This window comes from Calonectris borealis, chromosome 17 (genome assembly GCF_964195595.1).
Source record: "Calonectris borealis chromosome 17, bCalBor7.hap1.2, whole genome shotgun sequence".
Classification (NCBI taxonomy): Eukaryota; Metazoa; Chordata; class Aves; order Procellariiformes; family Procellariidae; genus Calonectris; species Calonectris borealis.
The window spans coordinates 17,597,798-17,615,880 of NC_134328.1; the positions used below are offsets into that span (position 1 = coordinate 17,597,798).

The window sequence follows — 18,083 nt, forward strand, 5'->3', positions numbered from 1 at the left end:
CCAGAAAACCTCAAGTGAGATTGTACTTCATCCTTCAGAGATGTATTATCAAAGAGGGTTTGCAAATTCATGTGGCCACAGCTTTAACACTTTATTAAAGGTGCTTTGAAGCCATGAATATTAAAAACCACCAACATCTAAAAACCCCCACAGCTCTCAGCAGGATTCTAAGTCCTGCACAATTTTTCAGGTGCAGTCAACAATCAGAAAATTTCCCCTAAACTGTATCTTCAATACAGTATGTTCTTTATATTTTTTTATATATATATGCACACATGCAAATACACACACATATTTGTATGTATACACATATACCTCCACATACACACTGTACTATATATATATACTGTATATACTATAGTATGTTCCTCATGTCACCTTTTACAAACGCAGGTACAGAAGATATTTGGAGGACGTGGAGAAGAACTCAGCGTCACTGACTGCAAATCAAAACAAAAATTCTGAATGCACATTCTCCACTACTTTTTTATCTGACCCCCCCCCAACTCCAAATTTTCTATTGTCAGTAGTTATTTTAGATACCCATAAAGCTTCCACATAATTTGCCATTTTCTAGCACTACTTTCACTTGGTTCTTCTAGTCCCATCTATTTAGTTGACTTCATTTTACAGTCACCTGGTACACCAACACGGAAACGTTCTCCCAGGTATCTCCCCCCTATGTTTCAGTTTTACACAAACTGATTCCCTGGATTTTTTTCTACTTGCCTGCCATGCATTCACAAAGAATACACCGACTTCAAAAGACAATCCTTCCCCTTGAAGTTCTATAGACTCAGGTGCTGAAGGACAAAAAACCTCCCCAGCTGATCGTACTCTGTAATTGTAACAGGGGCAGTGATGGCCAAAAATAACACAAATCAGAGAACTTTCATTGGAAGTACTCATGTGAGATACGAAGACACCTTATCTCATTCTTATAGAAACACCAGTTCTTGTTTCTATGCCTGTCTGAAAATGGATTTTACTTCCGGACACCAGTTCTGAAAGTCTAGGCTGATTCTGATCTAGTCCAGGCCACGGAAGATCATACAGCAGCTGCAGTATCAAGTCCACAACTCCTGACTGAGATGAAACACCATTTAAAAAGAAATTCAGTGTTCAGATGTTGAACAACAGAATCCACCATACCTTTCAGTAAGTTAACCTAAGGAATATTTGCCCTTAAAAATATATGCCTTGTTATAGGCTGTTTAGCATCAGCTTTGGTTCAGCTGATTTTGCTCTGCAGCCCATTGCCAGAATTAAAGGAATTCTAGCTTTTCCTTCTAAGCACTTTTATACTACAATCAAATTATCACAATCTCCTCCCCCCGCCCCCGGATAAAGTAATTCTCATTATTACACTTTCAATTTTTTCAACTGCTACCCTAAAAGCAGAGTTTGTCTGTATGTTATAATTTTCAGGCTCTGTGCCAGCTTTCTCCCTTCACATTATCAGTCCTTCTTAGCACTACATTGTTCCAATTCCTAATCATGCCAGTCTTTATCAATGCTGAAGTGTAATTCACTGGTCCAAGACCACCTCTCTCAGCATATTGTCCCTTAATTAAACAGCTTTTCTGCAATTAATGACAAGAGCTCTGTGTCGCAGGGTTTTGACATTGCAAAATATTTTGAGCATTAGCCCACTAGACATAAATACACTGAGTTTATGTATATGTTTTGAGAATTTGTTGTGTTTCATGAGGGATAGTATTAATAGGATTAGTAAACAACTGTAGCTCTTTAGACCACAAAAGCTGCTTTTCAGAAGATGTAGATTAGCTACTTTCATTACTCACATAGCAAAAGACTTTACTTCCTGAGTAAATAAAATACAGGAAATACCCAGAGTGATTTCCAAATCAGACATTTTCATATCTTAACATAAAGCCCTGAGTCATATTACTACCAGAAACCCATTTCCCCAACTAGCAGCCTTGGCCAGATTAGGATGGTGAAGTAAACAATCCATCTTCTATCCAAAAGTGCCATCTCATCTGAGAGTCAGGAAACCTACTTCACAGGGGAAAAAAAAAAAACAACTTACAGTCAATAGTACCAAAGATTCTGGAAAGAGTATCTTGAGAGAGCAAAGCATACAAAGAGTAGATACGTAAAATCAGACTGTTTTAAGTTATTCTCTTATTTCAGTCTTTGCTTGAGTAAATGTTTTGGGTTTTAATACATTCTTAATTGCTACAAGAATTTCAGATCCTTCTATTAAAATGCTTATTAGCACTACAAAGAAAAATCCAGGCTTATCAATAACGTTACTGTGAGAACATCAAAGACTCAAACAAAACTGATGAGCAGATATGGCCTGCCGTATCTGTAACCAACATCTTCCACTATTTATTAACCCTCTACAACTCAAGAACAATGGAACGCTTTAATCAGGCAATAACCCTCAGCTAAGATTTGAGATTTGACATGAGTATGAATTGTGCCTTCATGTTAACTAAGCATTAAAGAGTGGCATTTCCTGCAACTCATTTTAGACTTCTACAGTACTAAGGCCACCTTGTTTTGGCAGAATGACAAAGATGCTAACCTAAACAGAGATTTAATAACATCATTCTTTAGTTTCTAATGTATTAAAGAACGTGTTTACACTTAACAGTGGGCAAGCAACCTGTCCTGTTGCCATCAACAGGATTATTCCCATTAGCAAAGTAGCTCAGCCAGTGAACCGCTTAATTTTCAGGACTACATTTCTGCCACTGCCAGAGTTACAATTTTAAAGTAACATTCCTTACCAAAAGGGTATTTTGCCAAACACCACAATTGTCACAACATTTCAGCTGGTGCATTAGAAATTTTAATTTAACATTGTCATTGTGAATTTCTTAATTTCACAGTCTTAAACTGACTCAAATTTATGGATTGTTCTGGGCTTTTTAAAACATTGCTGTGCATTTTGCTAGCTATTTCTTGCCCTTTTTTTAAAAGGGAAACAGCAATATGTCTATCATTTATATATCTTTATGTATATACACACACACATATATATATGTTTCTACTAGATGGGTGTCCTTCTTTCAGCAAGGAAAAAAAAAAAACTGACCCAAGACTTCCACTAATATTCAGCAAATAAATCAGGTGCCAAACAGGATTTGGTTTGATGGCATCTTTCATATCTATGTCTGAAAGAGCCTTTTAATGATTCAGTCATAAGACAGATGCTACGCTTGAAGAAATTCAAGCTAAACAAGCTAACAGAATGATTAACTATCCACTCTAATTCTGAATGCAGCATCAGCACTTGTTTGGCTGACTTGGAAAAAACATTGCTCTGGAAAAACAACATGTTCACAGTCACAAGAGTTGAGAAACTGTAGTATAAACACACATGGCAAAGAAAACATTCAAAATGAAATTTACCTCAGAGCAATGTAGCCTAGCTGTCAGAGGGTTAGGTTTGTCATGACAGTAAACACAGCCCGCGATTGCTACAGCACAGTCTCCCTCCAGAAGATTTTGTCCTCTGCATCAACTCCTGTCCCACCCAGCAACAGCTGTTCATAACAGCCAGCAGCCGACAGTGTAGAGGAAGCCCTTCATGTGCCGCCAAGGGGCAGTTTAACAGATGGCAGAGTGACATACAACCACAATCATTAATTAAACCTCCACGCTAGTCCCAAGATGCGATGCTGAAAGCACTTCCTCCGAGAAGGAACGATTCAGATAAACGGCTGGCTGCCGCAGCCCCGGCACTCGCTCTAGGACGTGCAGCTGGTGCTCGGGCCCAGTCAGCGTAGTCTCATTTTACAGCGTCCTGCCCTCCTGTTCAAGGGAGCTACGGCAGGAACGCAAGTCATCGTCTTTCGGTACCAGCCCAATTTACGCTCCATCACAGAAGCTGTAGGTAAGAGTGGCTGTTAAAGGATGGATACCAGAAGATCTTGTTTAAACTGCATCCCCTTACCAAGAAGTGGCTGGGAAGGCAGATGAGGGGCACTCATCCATAACGAAAAGAATTTTAAAAAAAAAAAAAAAACAAAACCCAAAAAAACCAAAAAAACCTCCCAGCTACTTATGGCAAAGGGAGGTTAACTTTTTGGAAATGGGGATTTCATGAAAAAAATAGAGTAAATCTGAAGAAACTTTGTTAAGTGAGCCTATTTTTCTTTAAAAAGTATTGAGTTCTGCGCCTTCCATGTCCACGTGTATTAAAACATACTAGACTGAACATCAGAACAGATTTGTTTTCTCCAGACTTTTTACACTGCATTCCTACTCCTTTTTTACTCCAAATGTAAAGATATCACCAAGCATCATTTCCCTTGAGAGAACCATATAGATTAGGAGTCACGCGGGAGCATTTGGTGAGGCAATCGTCTTGCTGGCAAGGTGTAATCAGTACTCACTTCTAGCTTCTTCTCCTTCTCTGTCAATACATCCTTCTGATTCTGGGTGTACTCGATCAGCATGCGTGCCAGCTGGCGCCGGTCCTCCAGCTCCGCTGCCAGCCGGCCATTGTACTCTGCTAGCAACAGGCATGCTTCGTCCACGGTCTTCGAAAGACGTTCGGCTGCCTCTTTGTCTACATGCAATAGTGTTGGGTAATTTAGAGGACGAAGTTTAAAACTTTAATCTTTGACAGAAGCGCTACAATTCACCAACCACATGCACAATAACATCTCACTCATAAATGCCCTTCTGGCTTGACAGGAAAGTAAGAGTTCTTATCACAGGGGATATAAAGGAAATAGGCAGGACTAACAAGCCAACAATGGTGTGGTTTAGACATTGACATGACTGACTGCATTTTATCCTTGCAGCGATGTCAATGATTGGGGGGGGATAAATCTGTGACGTTAGCCTCTATAAACAGGTTAGTTAAACTAAAACTTTAGGCTGTACTTTCAGAATTCAGTTAAACAAATCAGGTGGTTTTCACATTTAAACATTGTATGCACTTTTTAATTCCCCTTTTCTCTGAATAACTCCTAATGTGTCAATACAAGCAAACATATGAATTGCACACTAGACTTCACAGTTGGACACTGTAAGAGTATATTACAAAAGACTGAATAAGTGACAGTTCATAAATTCTAAATTAAAACTACTTCCAGGAACAAGAGTCAAATCAGTTCAACCATTAAATGCTTCTATTAAGATTACTTTTCAAATACAATTGCAAAAGTCCGTTTATACAAAGACTGACAGACTAATGGCAGTAGCGAGTCTCCTTTTCCATAGCAATCAAGGAGTATGTGTGTTCTCAGCAGTCTGATAAAACTCAAAAATATCTAACAGTCAAGGTCTTCAAAATCAAAACACATCCATTTGAGAACTCTGGCCCTATTTCCTTTACATTCTTGCAAAATGCTTTTGAAGCTCTCCAAGTACAAAAGCCTTGGTCCAAGCCAAAAAAATGGAAGAAGCTATGTACATTTCACCTTCAATTTTACTTCCTAAGATTGCTATCTATTAACTACCCAAGAGCCAAAAAACAAGGACACAAAGGCAGAAATTCACTCCACCATACACTGTGATTATTTAGAAATCAAAGATTTTTTTTTTCTTTAAGTTACTCTTTGGACTCATGTTCATTCATCTTCCAATTTCATACCTGTAATTTTCTCCAATAATGAAACATCTTGAACTTCCTGAGGCAAGGAGGCAATTTTTTGCCGCACTGTTGCATCTCCTGATGCTGCGTTTTCCAGGTCTTGTAGGGCTTTGATCAAATCCTCGGTCTACAAGACAAGTTAGCTAACATTAAAACAGGTAACTTTCATGCCATTTCCTGTGGATGTGGCCACTGCATCTGAGGTCACCTACCTTTGAAAGCAACCATTTTGGGAATATTTTCTTCAAGTTATTTTAAACTGTTGCTTCCTAACACAGGGAATATTCACTAAGCTTACAATATCCTATTGCTTAGAAACTTATGCATAATTACAGTAGGATCATCTTTTTCAAGACTCTGCAGTGGAAAACTTCTCATTCCAATCAAGAGAAGCGATCATTTAAGACAAAGCTGAAAAGTACATGACCACACCAGTTTGAGAAACAGCCATCAGCCCTTTGTGTTTCATCAAATTGGGACTAGCAGGAGTGTACGTGCACCTTTGTTCTACCCCAAAGGTACATTCTGACACAGGGTGGCGGAGGGGGAACCACACACACACAACAACCAAACTTGTATCAGTCCAAACAAAACTGTTTCAGATTTCCATCTATGTAAGATTTAGAATTTTGTAACTGGCTGATGACAATGAAAGCTATCCCTGTTAAAGCAAACTTTATATTGTCCTGATTTTGCAAAGCCATTGCTATCCTCACTTAGCTCAGCTGGCTCTTCGGAAGCACACTGCAATCTACAATTAATCTGTATCCCCTCGACTTCATCTCTCAGCTGGTTTTAGTGCAGTGAGGAAAAATGTGTCAGTTTAAATGAATACACTCAAAACGTACCCTAGCTTAAAAAGGATGTGGATGAGGACAGCCTTAAGAGGACCTCCCCTGACATACTATATTTCCTCCCTACTCAAAAAAAAATTAAAAAAAGGAGAAAGACAGACTCCCTGAACAGGAAGAAAAAAATGTTGCTTCTTTGTTTTAAAAAATACTGGCGTTTTCATGGGAGGTTTTTGAAACTGGAACACTAGCCCTGTAAACAGCACCACTGGTGTTTAAACTACATTTCAATAGTTTGAAAACTAATAAAAACACTGAAAAAAATTAAATAAATATTTTTTAACCTGAAAAATAAAGAATTCCATTACCTAATATTTACTACTACTTTGCAAACTGCTAATGATTTCCAACAGTAACAAACACAATGCTTATCACCAAAAGAAACCCTAAGCTGCAAGGCATCTGGAGGTAAAAATAACAAAAAACCTCACTTATTTCCTTGACAACTGTTATTTATTTTTATTTTTCAATGTTTACACTCTACCACATGGATGGTGTATTTTTTTTATCCTTTTCAGATAATCAATGGTTTAACATATGTTCATTTTGTAGCCTTAAATGGTCAGAATGACCGTCCATTTCGCTCCTACTATTTCCACACTACTGTCAGCCTCAAAATACAGTATTCAGAACTGGTTTTCCTAACCAACTCCATACAAATCTATCAAAGGCTGAGCTTTTAAATAGCTCATGGAGAGAGATGTCCTACAAAAAAAAAAAAAGTTTTAACTCTGTTACAGCTTTAGGTTTGAGTGAATACACACGGATCTTAGAAAAGAATTTAAAATATGTTCTGTTCTTCTAGCAGTCCTTTGAGATTCTTACTGGTAGTACTACTCAGACCTTGGTTTAGACTACCTGAAATCGCTCAGAAGTGGCACAGTGTTTCAATATGAAAAACGAATCTGTTCCATTTCACATGGACTTCTCAACCCCCAACTGAATTTCTCCATTAAAAGCATTTCACTTGTTGGCAGCTCCACCGTGTGGCTGTACCACACAGGAGGTGGCTTTCAGAACAACTCCCACTCTCAACCCGTCCCACATACCAGCAGCGGCCCAGCACTGGGGTCTTGGGGTGAGTAGCTCCCAGGGTAATCATCATCTTCCTCCTCTTGTATTTGCTGAAAAGTCCGCTTTAAAGACTTCTTCTCCTCTGCAACTAAAGACACATATAAGCAACTCATTTGGATACCAGATCTGCCCACCTTAACTATCTCTACTTCAAAAAAACCTGTACCAGATGCTCTGATGATTAAGCTCTCTAAAGAGAAGGATGACCACAGCTGGACTCTAATGTAGGCATCATATTCCAAACACTCAAATGCAAAACAGCAATAAAAGGTTGATTTTGCCCACACGTGTATCTCTGTACATCTAAGTACAAGGATACAGTCTTCATATCAGCAGTGTGCACTGTATACATATTTGTGCCTCCTACACTGAAAGTAGGAAAGGCAAGTAAACGTCCTATTTGTCAATAAATGGCAGGTCTTCAACCCTGCTTAGATTCTCCAGTTAATACCATGTATGCAGCTAAGGATTCCTACCAGCAGAAATGACGCACTGATGCTAAGATACACATGGACAGAAGAATTTCAAGTTATCTTTTTGCACCAAGTTTATGCTCACTGCGGTCCCACAATCAACTAAACGTCTGTTGGTTATTCAACCTTCCACTCCTCCATCAAAATAAAGATTTCAGGACAGCTCTGTGAAACTAAAACTCTTAAGATGAGACAGCAACAACAGCAATGGGCAGAGCATGAACCCATCTTCCAAGCAGGTAACCGGTAACACTTAAGAAACGAGGATTTCATAAAGCAAGATAGTGTTGGTTAAATGAACCTTAGCTTGAAAGGGAAAAGACAGTTTATTTAATGAGTCAGAAGTCTTAACGTAGCCTTTGATCCAGTTACAGAGCATCCAGAAGACAATAGATCACTCTTCAGGCTTGCCACCAAAATTCGTAAGAGCAGGGTAATTTGTAAGAAAGCTTTGGACAGATCTTGAGAACATCTCTTCAATGGAATCAAGTCTTGCTGAGATAATAATGGACTTCACGGGAAACATTTTATATATACTTTGATTCACAGGAAAATCCAAGATCACTCTCGATTTAAAATGAAATCAGTCTGCCCAACCCTAATGAAGAAGCAAACAGAAAGGTCTGTCCTTAAATGCAGAATTTTGCCTGCCTTTTCAGGTGGGACATATGTCTGTAAAACTTTATTTTAATGGAGACAAAGTCAGGAGTGCTATACATCCTACTCCTGTGGGAAAAAGCTGAACGACCCTCGTGAGGTAGACACAAACGCACCTCTGTTAGAGAACAGATTTACTCAATGGAAGGCAAAGCAGCACAGAAACAGTTACCCTAAACCAAATGAATTTTTGACGCATGCTAGAGCAAAGCTATCTAGGGTAGAAAAAGGTACAGCCTAAGTATGTATGCATACAACTGATGTAATAGAGTGCTTGATAATCTGACTGACAAGCAAGATACCAGATCAACAAGAAAAACGGCTCCTGTCCACTGAGGTCTGCAAAAGAGACCAGCTGAGTTCAACAGGAGATGTGCAGATGACAAAATGGCCAAAGATAGCAATTCAGTTACATAGCCCAATACAATGTGCCATCAATATTTATCACTTGTGTGTACTTATCATAAAGTAATTAACCAACGAAGGATAAACAGAAGATAATCAATAGAAGAATGCATGACCGTAGTGCGCACAGAAGTGAAAACGGAAATGAGAACTGGGATTCAAATTGCTGAAGAGCTATTCCTGCTGTGTTGCCAACTGGTCTACCACAAGACACAGTATTATGCTTGCTTACTACTCTAACACAGAGGATTCAAAATTCATTGAATTTTCCATCTGAACAAGACCACGTGAGTTTGATTGGAAACAGTCCGAAGAAGATAGGTGCATGAACATCTGCAGTCCTAAGCACTAGTCGCTAGCTGGTGTACCTCAAGAGGCCACTCCATGAGCATATGAACGGCAGCTGATGGGACAAAGTAGCCAGTAGACAAAGGAGCACAGACAAAGCACTCGGCTTTGAAGTAGCATTTTGGGCAGGAGTAGCATGACATAAGTGTGGACTGTTGCACTTTTTTCCTTGGCATTGGTAAACAGGGGCAGCAGAAGACCTCACTGAAGAATCCTAGAAACACCATCTCCATTTCATCAAACCAGGAAAAAACCCTCACACTTATTTTCAAACGCAAGAGCATATGGTGGAAAAGGACTCCCGAAAGAGAACAGGAAGCCAGGCATAAATTATAACACACCCTGCCTGGGTAACTTTCAAAATCTGCTAGCCAGAAGTAATTTAACCATTGCAGTCTACACTTCCGAAAAAGCCTGTCAAATCCAACAAGAGAAGAGGAAAGCACGCATTAAGAGCATCTAAAACTGATCAGAATTCAACAATGGTATGTAACATGCATCTTCTGAAACAGACAAGATATCCTTGTAGAATATGGACAGCTTCTTCCAGGAAAATCAAGAGCCCATTCTTGACACAGATATAAAGAAGATAGAGAAGCCACCACTAGAGATGAAGTCAGCTTTCCTGCGTCTTTGGGGTCTTCTTCACAGCTCAGAAATTGAACTACTCCCTAAAGCCTTCAAAGAGCAAAGCACTTCATTTCTCCAAAATGACAGACAATTGCTGTCATAACAGCTTTGCAATGAAACTCCAGGTTATTGTTATCTTGCTGTTGCAGTGTCCAGAGAGACTTGCAAAGGTATTTCTCCACCAACTTTTCAGTCTTCAAACCATCTCCGGTGGCTTCAGGAAGCTTATGGTGCCAGAGACCTTAGTGACAAAGTATGAGTTTTTCCTGTAAGCTGGCAACACGGTAGATCTTCCCATCTAACGTGTTCACCTTCTTCTTATCTCTTGACGACTGGTTTTAGAGGTAAACAGGCTTCTTTGATTTGACTCCAGGCTCATATGCATAGTAAAGAGAAATCAACTGTTTGGTTGGTTGATTCAAACCAACAAACCAACTGTTTGGTTGTATTCAAAAGGATAACTAGGAGTTTAAAACTTTGCTCTGTTAAAAACAGTGGTTTTATGTGTGGTTTTTTTTAATCTCAATAAAATTATTATCTTCTCTCATGAGGACTTGGTTGCCTTCATCTCCTCATTCAAGAAGCAGCCACACTGCATGGTAAGGAACTCTCCATGTAAATAATGCCTTTCACTGGAGGGAGCTACGCAAAGGGTTCAGATTAAAACAAAAAAAAAAAGGACAACAAATAGTCCTTAATTCACATGACGATTTAACAGTCTCAGCACAGCTACATCATGTGCCTTTTCTGACAGTTAAGCATAGAGTTATACGACAAGTTGCATGAGCAGAAACTTCTGTCTACAGGGAAACATGCAAGGAAATCCCATTTAACAGCTACTGTAGTTCTAAAATAACAGGCAAACCTGTAAAACAGCGGTTTCTACTGCTGCAGTTCTACAGATAACTGTTTACTTGAAAGGTAGACCAGCTGAATTTAAGTGGGTTTTTTACGTGTCGGCAGGGCTGTCACCCTCGATCAGCATAACAAAAAATAAGTCTCCCAAAACTATAACTAAAACTAAAGTTCTGTAGGCTGATTTAGGACAAAACACTGAATACAACAACAACAACAGAAAATAGACAGCTTAAAGAAAATAGAAGACCATCACAGAACACCAGAAGTCACAGAAGAACAAAATAAGAGAAACCTAATGGTCCAGTGTCCCTCCAACTGTTCTAACCCTTTGTTTCTTTGGGGGTAGACTACTCATGATTCTTTAAGTTCTCATTACAACATACATCTGTTGGTAGCCTCTCCTAGGTCAAGCATAACTGGAATTGATCTGCTCCAAAATTATACCTAGTCCTGTCCCCAGATGCCGTTTTTCAGTTATTCTTGGAAGGATCCCTGCCTGCTCTCCTCTCTGATGTTTTTCTCCATATTTTAATATGGGTCTGACTTCCTGTGCCAGAATTTGCAATATAAACACACTCAGGGCAGATGGGTAGCAGTTCGGTTCTGTGTTACAGCATGACACTCCTACATCAGAGCACATTCAAAGACTTCCTTCAACTGCTTATTACAAAGACAATGAAAAGAAAACATGTCAGCTATGTCGGCTATATTATCTAAAGGATTTTACATCAAACCTTTACAGACCTAGTTTTCCCAGGCTTTAAGATAAATGGGTGGTTTTTCTCTTCCCTACTGCTTGTAAAAAGAAACATTCTAATAAAAATGAGATTAATGAGAAAGCAAATGCAAGCTTAATGCATACATTTAGAGTTAAAACAATATAAGATATCAATATTCAAAAGCTCATTTCCATGTATATGCATAATCTCCTTAAGGAACCTGAAAGACTAAAATATGGTAGTAAGCTGCACCACTGAGGAAGTCAAAACCAGGGAATATAATGCTTAGAAAGGGCAGGTATTCTTTCCCCTCCATCCCTCTGGAGGGAAAGCTTCATTATTTGTGCAATCAGTTCTGTTCCATGGCAGGAACTTAGCACATGCCGCCAACCAAACTGCTATACATTTACCCAAGGACTCGCTACTAATGAAACAAGAAATCAGCTGCACCATTGAAACACACACCAATAAGCTTTAAAGAGGTCTTTCCTCACTGATACAGGACTCTGCTTTATTTTGGCAAGTTTCATAACTCTACATGTAACTGGTGCTCTGCAACCCAAGCAGAGCCATCCTGTTCAGAAAGCAGCACCTACCAGCCCAGGAATTTAAGACACTGCAATATGAAAAAGCTGTAGAGAACTACCTTCATAGTCTTGCTGTCATACCTTGGGCTGAAGAAAAAAATACTCATTATCACAGCACCAGATACCCATAAGGAGCTTCAAAATTTTGTTTTAACAGCACAACCTTGTACCAATCTAAAGATACTAATACTACCTATTTCTGAGCTGTGTCTACCTTGGATGTACACAAAACCAGGACGGTAGAATGGTTTTGGAGGACCAGTGTACTATGGTTTTCCACTTTTATGATAAATGTTTATCTGTAAAACACGATACATTATTGTCCATCTCGCTTATGTTCACCTGTTTGAAAATGGAATAGAGTAACTACAACAAAGCCTTCTGCAACATAGTCAGTCGCCCACCAGACACTGGACAAACACCGATTTATCTTAGTAATCCATAAGAATCCCACGTGAAACTAGCTCTTACCATTAAGAAGCTAATTTGAAAACAAGCCAGTCAAAACAAAGAGAAAAACTCAGGAGAACTCTGCTGAGTTTTTCAAATTTTTTTTCTCTTAGTTTAAAAATATCAATTTCTTTTTTACAATGAATTGACAAGAAGGCAGCAATATTCATACTCATGAAAAGGCCTGAACTGTTCTCTCAAATAAAACATACTACATTAATATCTCCAATTACCCAGATAAAAACTAAGTTTCTCGCCAAGTGAAGCAGTGCACACAGTTTTTCTTAAAACATTTGTATTTCTTCATGCTGTTTCCCACAGACAAAGGTCTGTTACACTTAGGAAGGGTTTGATTTTGTATAAACATTTTTAAGTTGAGAAGATAACAGTAGCAGGACTGATTGATGCCACCAGCCAAAGGGAAGACAACACTGAGCAACAGTAGGTTGCCAATTCACCAGGAAATCACAGCTGTGTTTCTTGGACACACAGTATCTTTTTGTTTAGATTAAAAATTAAACACTTGTGAAACACTTACCTAGGTACCTTAAATTAACAGTTTCAAACCCTCCGCTAATCAGTTCAACAGGAATTCTGTCATTCTGACCTTTCATGACAAACAGGTGTCTTATGCATTGCACCCAGACAACAGAAAAACCCCAATTTGAGCTATTTCATGTAGAGACTGTACACCTTTCACCCTTCCCCTCTCCCACCACTCAGAGCAGAGACTCCCTCTGTCCTGATACAGAAGGGACAACCCCGTTGGTCAGGCCAGTTGGTCTCCCAGCATTTGGGGAAAAAAATGGCAATACCTTCTGAATTAAATCATGGTAAGTCCGAAGGCCTCTGTTGTAAGCTGCTAAAGGACCCATCCAGTAATTTTGCCTGAAGAAGCATGTTAAAACACACAAAACTACAGCAATAGATGTATGTCTTCACATGTATGTCTCTCATTAATGCTCATGCCTTCATATTAATGCTCATGTCTTCATATTAATTCTGTATTAATTAACAACTCCAGTAGACATATCTTGCTTGTTTTCACCACCTAAGAACGGCATAAGAGCATTTTACTAATGACTAAGCCAATTGTCTCAAAGTATCACACCTCTGTGAGGAACAGAGCAAAATTTGGTCAAAGCAGCAATGTGATTTTAGCTAATTTGAAGACATGACACTTCCTTTAGCTGCGAAGTGGACAAATATTCCCCTGACCAGAACACTCTGGATTTTTAATGACCCGCACCTTCCATAGGTTAGGCATCCTACTGCTCCCCTCTTTTCATTACGGTACTACCAGTTAAATATTTTCAGATGCTATAGAAGAAGAGGCAGTATCTGCCAAAGCAGTATAAAAGCACAGTAAATGCAAGAAGCTTATACTCAGTTTCTCACATCTGTCTAATGCAATAATAAGGTTATAACCGTGATGTTCTAATGATGTTAAGTGATGCAAGGTTACTGTTTTCCCCAAATGACATCAGCTGGTATAAGAAAAAAAGAGACCAGACAAGCTTCTGGGCATATATTCCAGCCTTCAATTATTAAAAATCATAATAAAATATAGTAACTATGCAAAATAAAAAAAAAAAAAAGAATGAAAGCACTAACAATATTGAATAAACCACTATAATAACCCAGCTGCCCACTCTCAGAGATGTAAAGTGGGACAATTTTAACTCTCAAGGTGGACGCAACAGGTCCCTGCACCCTGCTTACTTGTCTTCACAACAAAAGGCAGTCCTGGAGTGCTCTGTCTGCGTGAGCAGAAGCAGAAATCACCTGAAGTTTAGCTTACTGCCAGCCACAAGTCACAAGGCAACACACTTTCAAACTGGAACTACGAGTTTAACAAAAATCAGACTTCCCTCAAGACAATCCCAAAGAATCTCCATGACCAGCTCTGGCAACAACTCAACTACAGGAGCCCAGAGCTCAACTCCTCACCGTACTTTCAGTGAAACATGTACCAATTTAAAAAACAAAGTAAAGCACACAACAAAAGCAATACGCATTTACCTTTAGTTTGGGGGCTATTGGAGTCTTCCATAGAAAGTTTCAGTTGCTGTATGAACTCACTGCCATACACACTCCTTTCTTGCCAGATGTTAAGCAATCGTTCCAAGGGCTTTTTGCAGCCCTCATCTGCTTCTCTGTTCAAAGATTAGAAAATAATTATAGTTCAGCTAAAAAACATTCCTTGTATTTTAAGAGAGCATCTTCCAAACCAGCAGCTGCATCCATTGTAATATTTGCACATTTGGAGAGAATCTTTCTCATATTGTCTGAGACAAACTGTGCAAAACACATTTATGGCCAATTTTCCCCTTTTATTGGGACCAAAGATGGCCTGAAAGCGCCCCACATTCCCACCCCAAAGTAAAAGCGGGAAAAGCTTCCTTTTTGAAGGAAGAAACTTGCTATCATTCAGAATTTGCAAGAAGAGTTATAAAATACCCCCAAGTTGACATGTTTACAATTCAGAGTATTAACTTTAAACAGTTGTTTCAGTCAATAACATCCCAATTAAAAAGCCTGTTGTTTGGATCGTTAGGCACTTAAATGTACTCATATAGCGCACTGAAAGTTAGACAGACATCCAGAAGAGCATACCACTAAACACACAAAACATTAAAGTTGTTCAGTTGAGATAATAGGAATTATTATGCTATTCAGAGTAAATCTTAACTAAATGATAGTCCATTTTTGACAGGATGGTAGCTGCATCACATCTTCCCTTTTATGTATAAAATTCTTTCCTCCCCCAGCAAGGAGTCTAATGACCAGATAACCGTTAAAACAAGCAATGCAAAAAGAAACCGTGCTCAAACCAGAAGACTGACGAGAATCCAGTGACCCAAAATATCCGCTCTTTTAAAGTCTTCTGACAATGGAGAAAAGCCATTCATTATGTAGCTTTAATAAACACATGCAACTATTCAATTTCACTACCCATGAACAGATCCGCAAGATCTTTTGGTAACAATTAAAATAAAGTACATAGGACTTGCATGCAGAGAACAAATGTGTAAAGCTGTGAGGGGCTGATTCACATACAAAAAAGTTTCCCCAAAGAGAAATATTAACACTAAACAGTTCCTAGTGGCAAAGTAGTCAGAATCCAATCTCTACTAGAGAGAGGGTACAAGCATGCCTGAGACTTAAAAAAAAAAACCAAACCAAAACCCAACAAAATCCAATTGAATTCAATTTTGTATAATAAGAATGCAAATCTCTAGAGAGGAAAGTTGAAGAAACACATAACACAGCAACATACCTGGCAACATGAGAAAAAGCATCCACAAGAACAGATTCAAATTCCCTAGTAAATTCAGGACCTTTCCTCTTACTGTTCTGGATGACATCGTTTGCTAAATATAGGAAAGTAAGTTTCCTACTCGATTTTGCTGGGAAAGGGAAAAAAGGAAGAAAAAAAAAAAAAAGAGAGAGTTTGCATTTATTTGTCACTTCTTTCACCTGGAATCATCAACTGGTTTTCAAAGTTGCTTATAGGTTTTTAGCCTAAAAACAAAGTTTGAAATATTTCCATGTTACCAAGGCAAATCAGAGGCCTTCAAGTCAAGTAGTTCTCAATCTCCTCACTTCTGCTCAGTTTTTTTCTAACTAATTTATAAAACAAACATGAGGTTAATACTTTTTGTGCACAGTGACACATCAACTCTGAGGAAAGCTGCGTAAGAAATAAACTTTAAATGCATGATTAAAACAAGCTGTTCTAACCTACAAGCAAATTAACGTGACAACAGACTTATTTTTCATTAATTAACTTCAGGAAAAAAACTTGGTATAGAACCACTTAATTCAGAACAGAGTGAAACTGCAGGAGAAAGCTACTGTGGAGACTCAAATATTTTTCCAGCCAATACTGTGCCAAAGGAACACTAAGTTTCTTCCATACACCATAACTTCTCCCATCTTGACTCCATGAGCTTCTATTTTACTACGGGCAGAATCGGTGGGAGACGCTGTTCTCCAGAGTGCACCGGCCATGAATACGCATGCACGAGACAGAAAACAAAAGCGCTTATTTCCACAGCAGGCCAAGCTCAGATCTTTAAAAAATTCATACTTAGTATACTGTAAATGGCAACAACTAGCAATCACATGAAAGGCTCCAGCTAGGCCTTCATCAGCGCCATCCGCTCCAAGGGGCTAAGGCTGCCGGCTGCCCAGGATGAGAAAGGTGACATTGGCTGGTTTCAGAGCTGCCCCTGGGGACAGGGCATCAGCACGGACACTGGCAGTCTCCCTGACTTCATTATGAAGCATTTAAGAAGTTACCAGAGATTAACTTAACTTAAGTTATCTGCAAGGAAAACAAGCACAAAATATTTCTGGATGATAGTACCACGCAGTTTTTATAGATCTCTACAACCACTTTTACTCTGTTTATCTCCTAATCCCTTAGTGAAATTTTATAACGGATAAGTAGTATGAATCCAAACCCAGAATTTAAAAGCAAAATCTAAAAGCTGAACAGCCAACAAAGCACATCACAGTCAGCTTGAGCGCGGGCAGGGGAGGACGCCTGGCACACCCCCGTTTCACAGCCAAGCTGCCTGGCCCAGCGAAGCAGCCTGGCCGCGCGGCCCCCCCAACTAACGCTTCACCATTTTCACCAGCGTTTCTACCCTCCGTCTTCCTAAACACCACCTTTAACAGCAGCACCAGAACGCACACACCCCACGTACTTGTGCGCTTTTTGCCCTACGAAGTGTAATAAGTAACCACAACAGCAGGAGAGCGGCGTCCAGGCCCCGACGCTCCCGTTGAACCGCGACTCCCCGCCCCTCACGCGTTGCAAAGTTTTCACCAGGCCGACCCGAAGGGTCCAGAGCCCGCCATGAGGGAGAACCGGCTCCTCGTTAAGAGCGGCTCCGCGGGCGGCCCCCGCTTCCCGCTGGAGAAGGGGCAGCTGGAGCGGGCGGCCCGGGGTGCGGAAAGGCGGCGGCCGACGGACAAGTCCGCCGGGCCCGCGCCCCGCGTACCTTTGCGGAGCTCCCGGTGCCAGACGGAGACGATGGGCCCTGCGTGCTTGCGGTGGTGGATGAGCCACAGCGAGAGCGTCTGCACGCTCTGCTGGGAGTTGCTCAGCTCCGACAGCTTCTTCTCCAGCGCCGACTCCGAGAAGGAGGACATGGCGGCGGGCCGGCCCGCGCCGGGCCTGCTCCGCCCGCGGGGGAGGGCGCGACGCAGCCTCACCGACAACAAGCCGCCGCCGCCGCCACAAGATGGCCGCCCGACCTCTCACCCCGCCGCGGCGGGTCGAAGGGCACCATCGTACGGATCGCCGGAGGGAGAAACGCAGAACCGCTACGCCCGGCACAGACCGCGCACGCAGGCGGACGGGAGGGAGTACAGCGCATGCGCGGCTGTATCGCCGGAGCCCGCCAAGGCGCGCCAGGAGACGCATGCGCATTGCGCGC

At 40.4% G+C, this 18,083-nt stretch overlaps 1 protein-coding gene across 10 annotated transcripts in view; it reads right to left on the reverse strand.

Annotated features, from left to right (window-relative positions):
- RPRD1B (regulation of nuclear pre-mRNA domain containing 1B) overlaps window positions 1-18,011 on the reverse strand; it is a 74,504-nt gene extending 56,493 nt beyond the window's left edge. For 5 of the 10 annotated variants that reach the window (XM_075166942.1, XM_075166949.1, XM_075166945.1 and 2 more), the window contains exons 1-6: window positions 17,646-18,011; window positions 15,914-16,043; window positions 14,656-14,789; window positions 7,482-7,594; window positions 5,582-5,708; window positions 4,374-4,549 (exon numbers count right to left, since the gene is read on the reverse strand). In XM_075166942.1, coding sequence (XP_075023043.1) covers window positions 4,374-4,549; window positions 5,582-5,708; window positions 7,482-7,594; window positions 14,656-14,789; window positions 15,914-16,043; window positions 17,646-17,796 — 831 coding nt within the window. In that variant the 5' untranslated portion in view covers window positions 17,797-18,011. Of the gene's footprint in view, window positions 1-1,875; window positions 2,023-3,243; window positions 3,866-4,373; window positions 4,550-5,581; window positions 5,709-7,481; window positions 7,595-14,655; window positions 14,790-15,913; window positions 16,044-17,645 lie in introns of those variants that run through there. The other 5 variants (XM_075166948.1, XM_075166944.1, XM_075166951.1 and 2 more) reach the window with 4 other exon arrangements.
- Window positions 18,012-18,083: the final 72 nt, after the last annotated feature.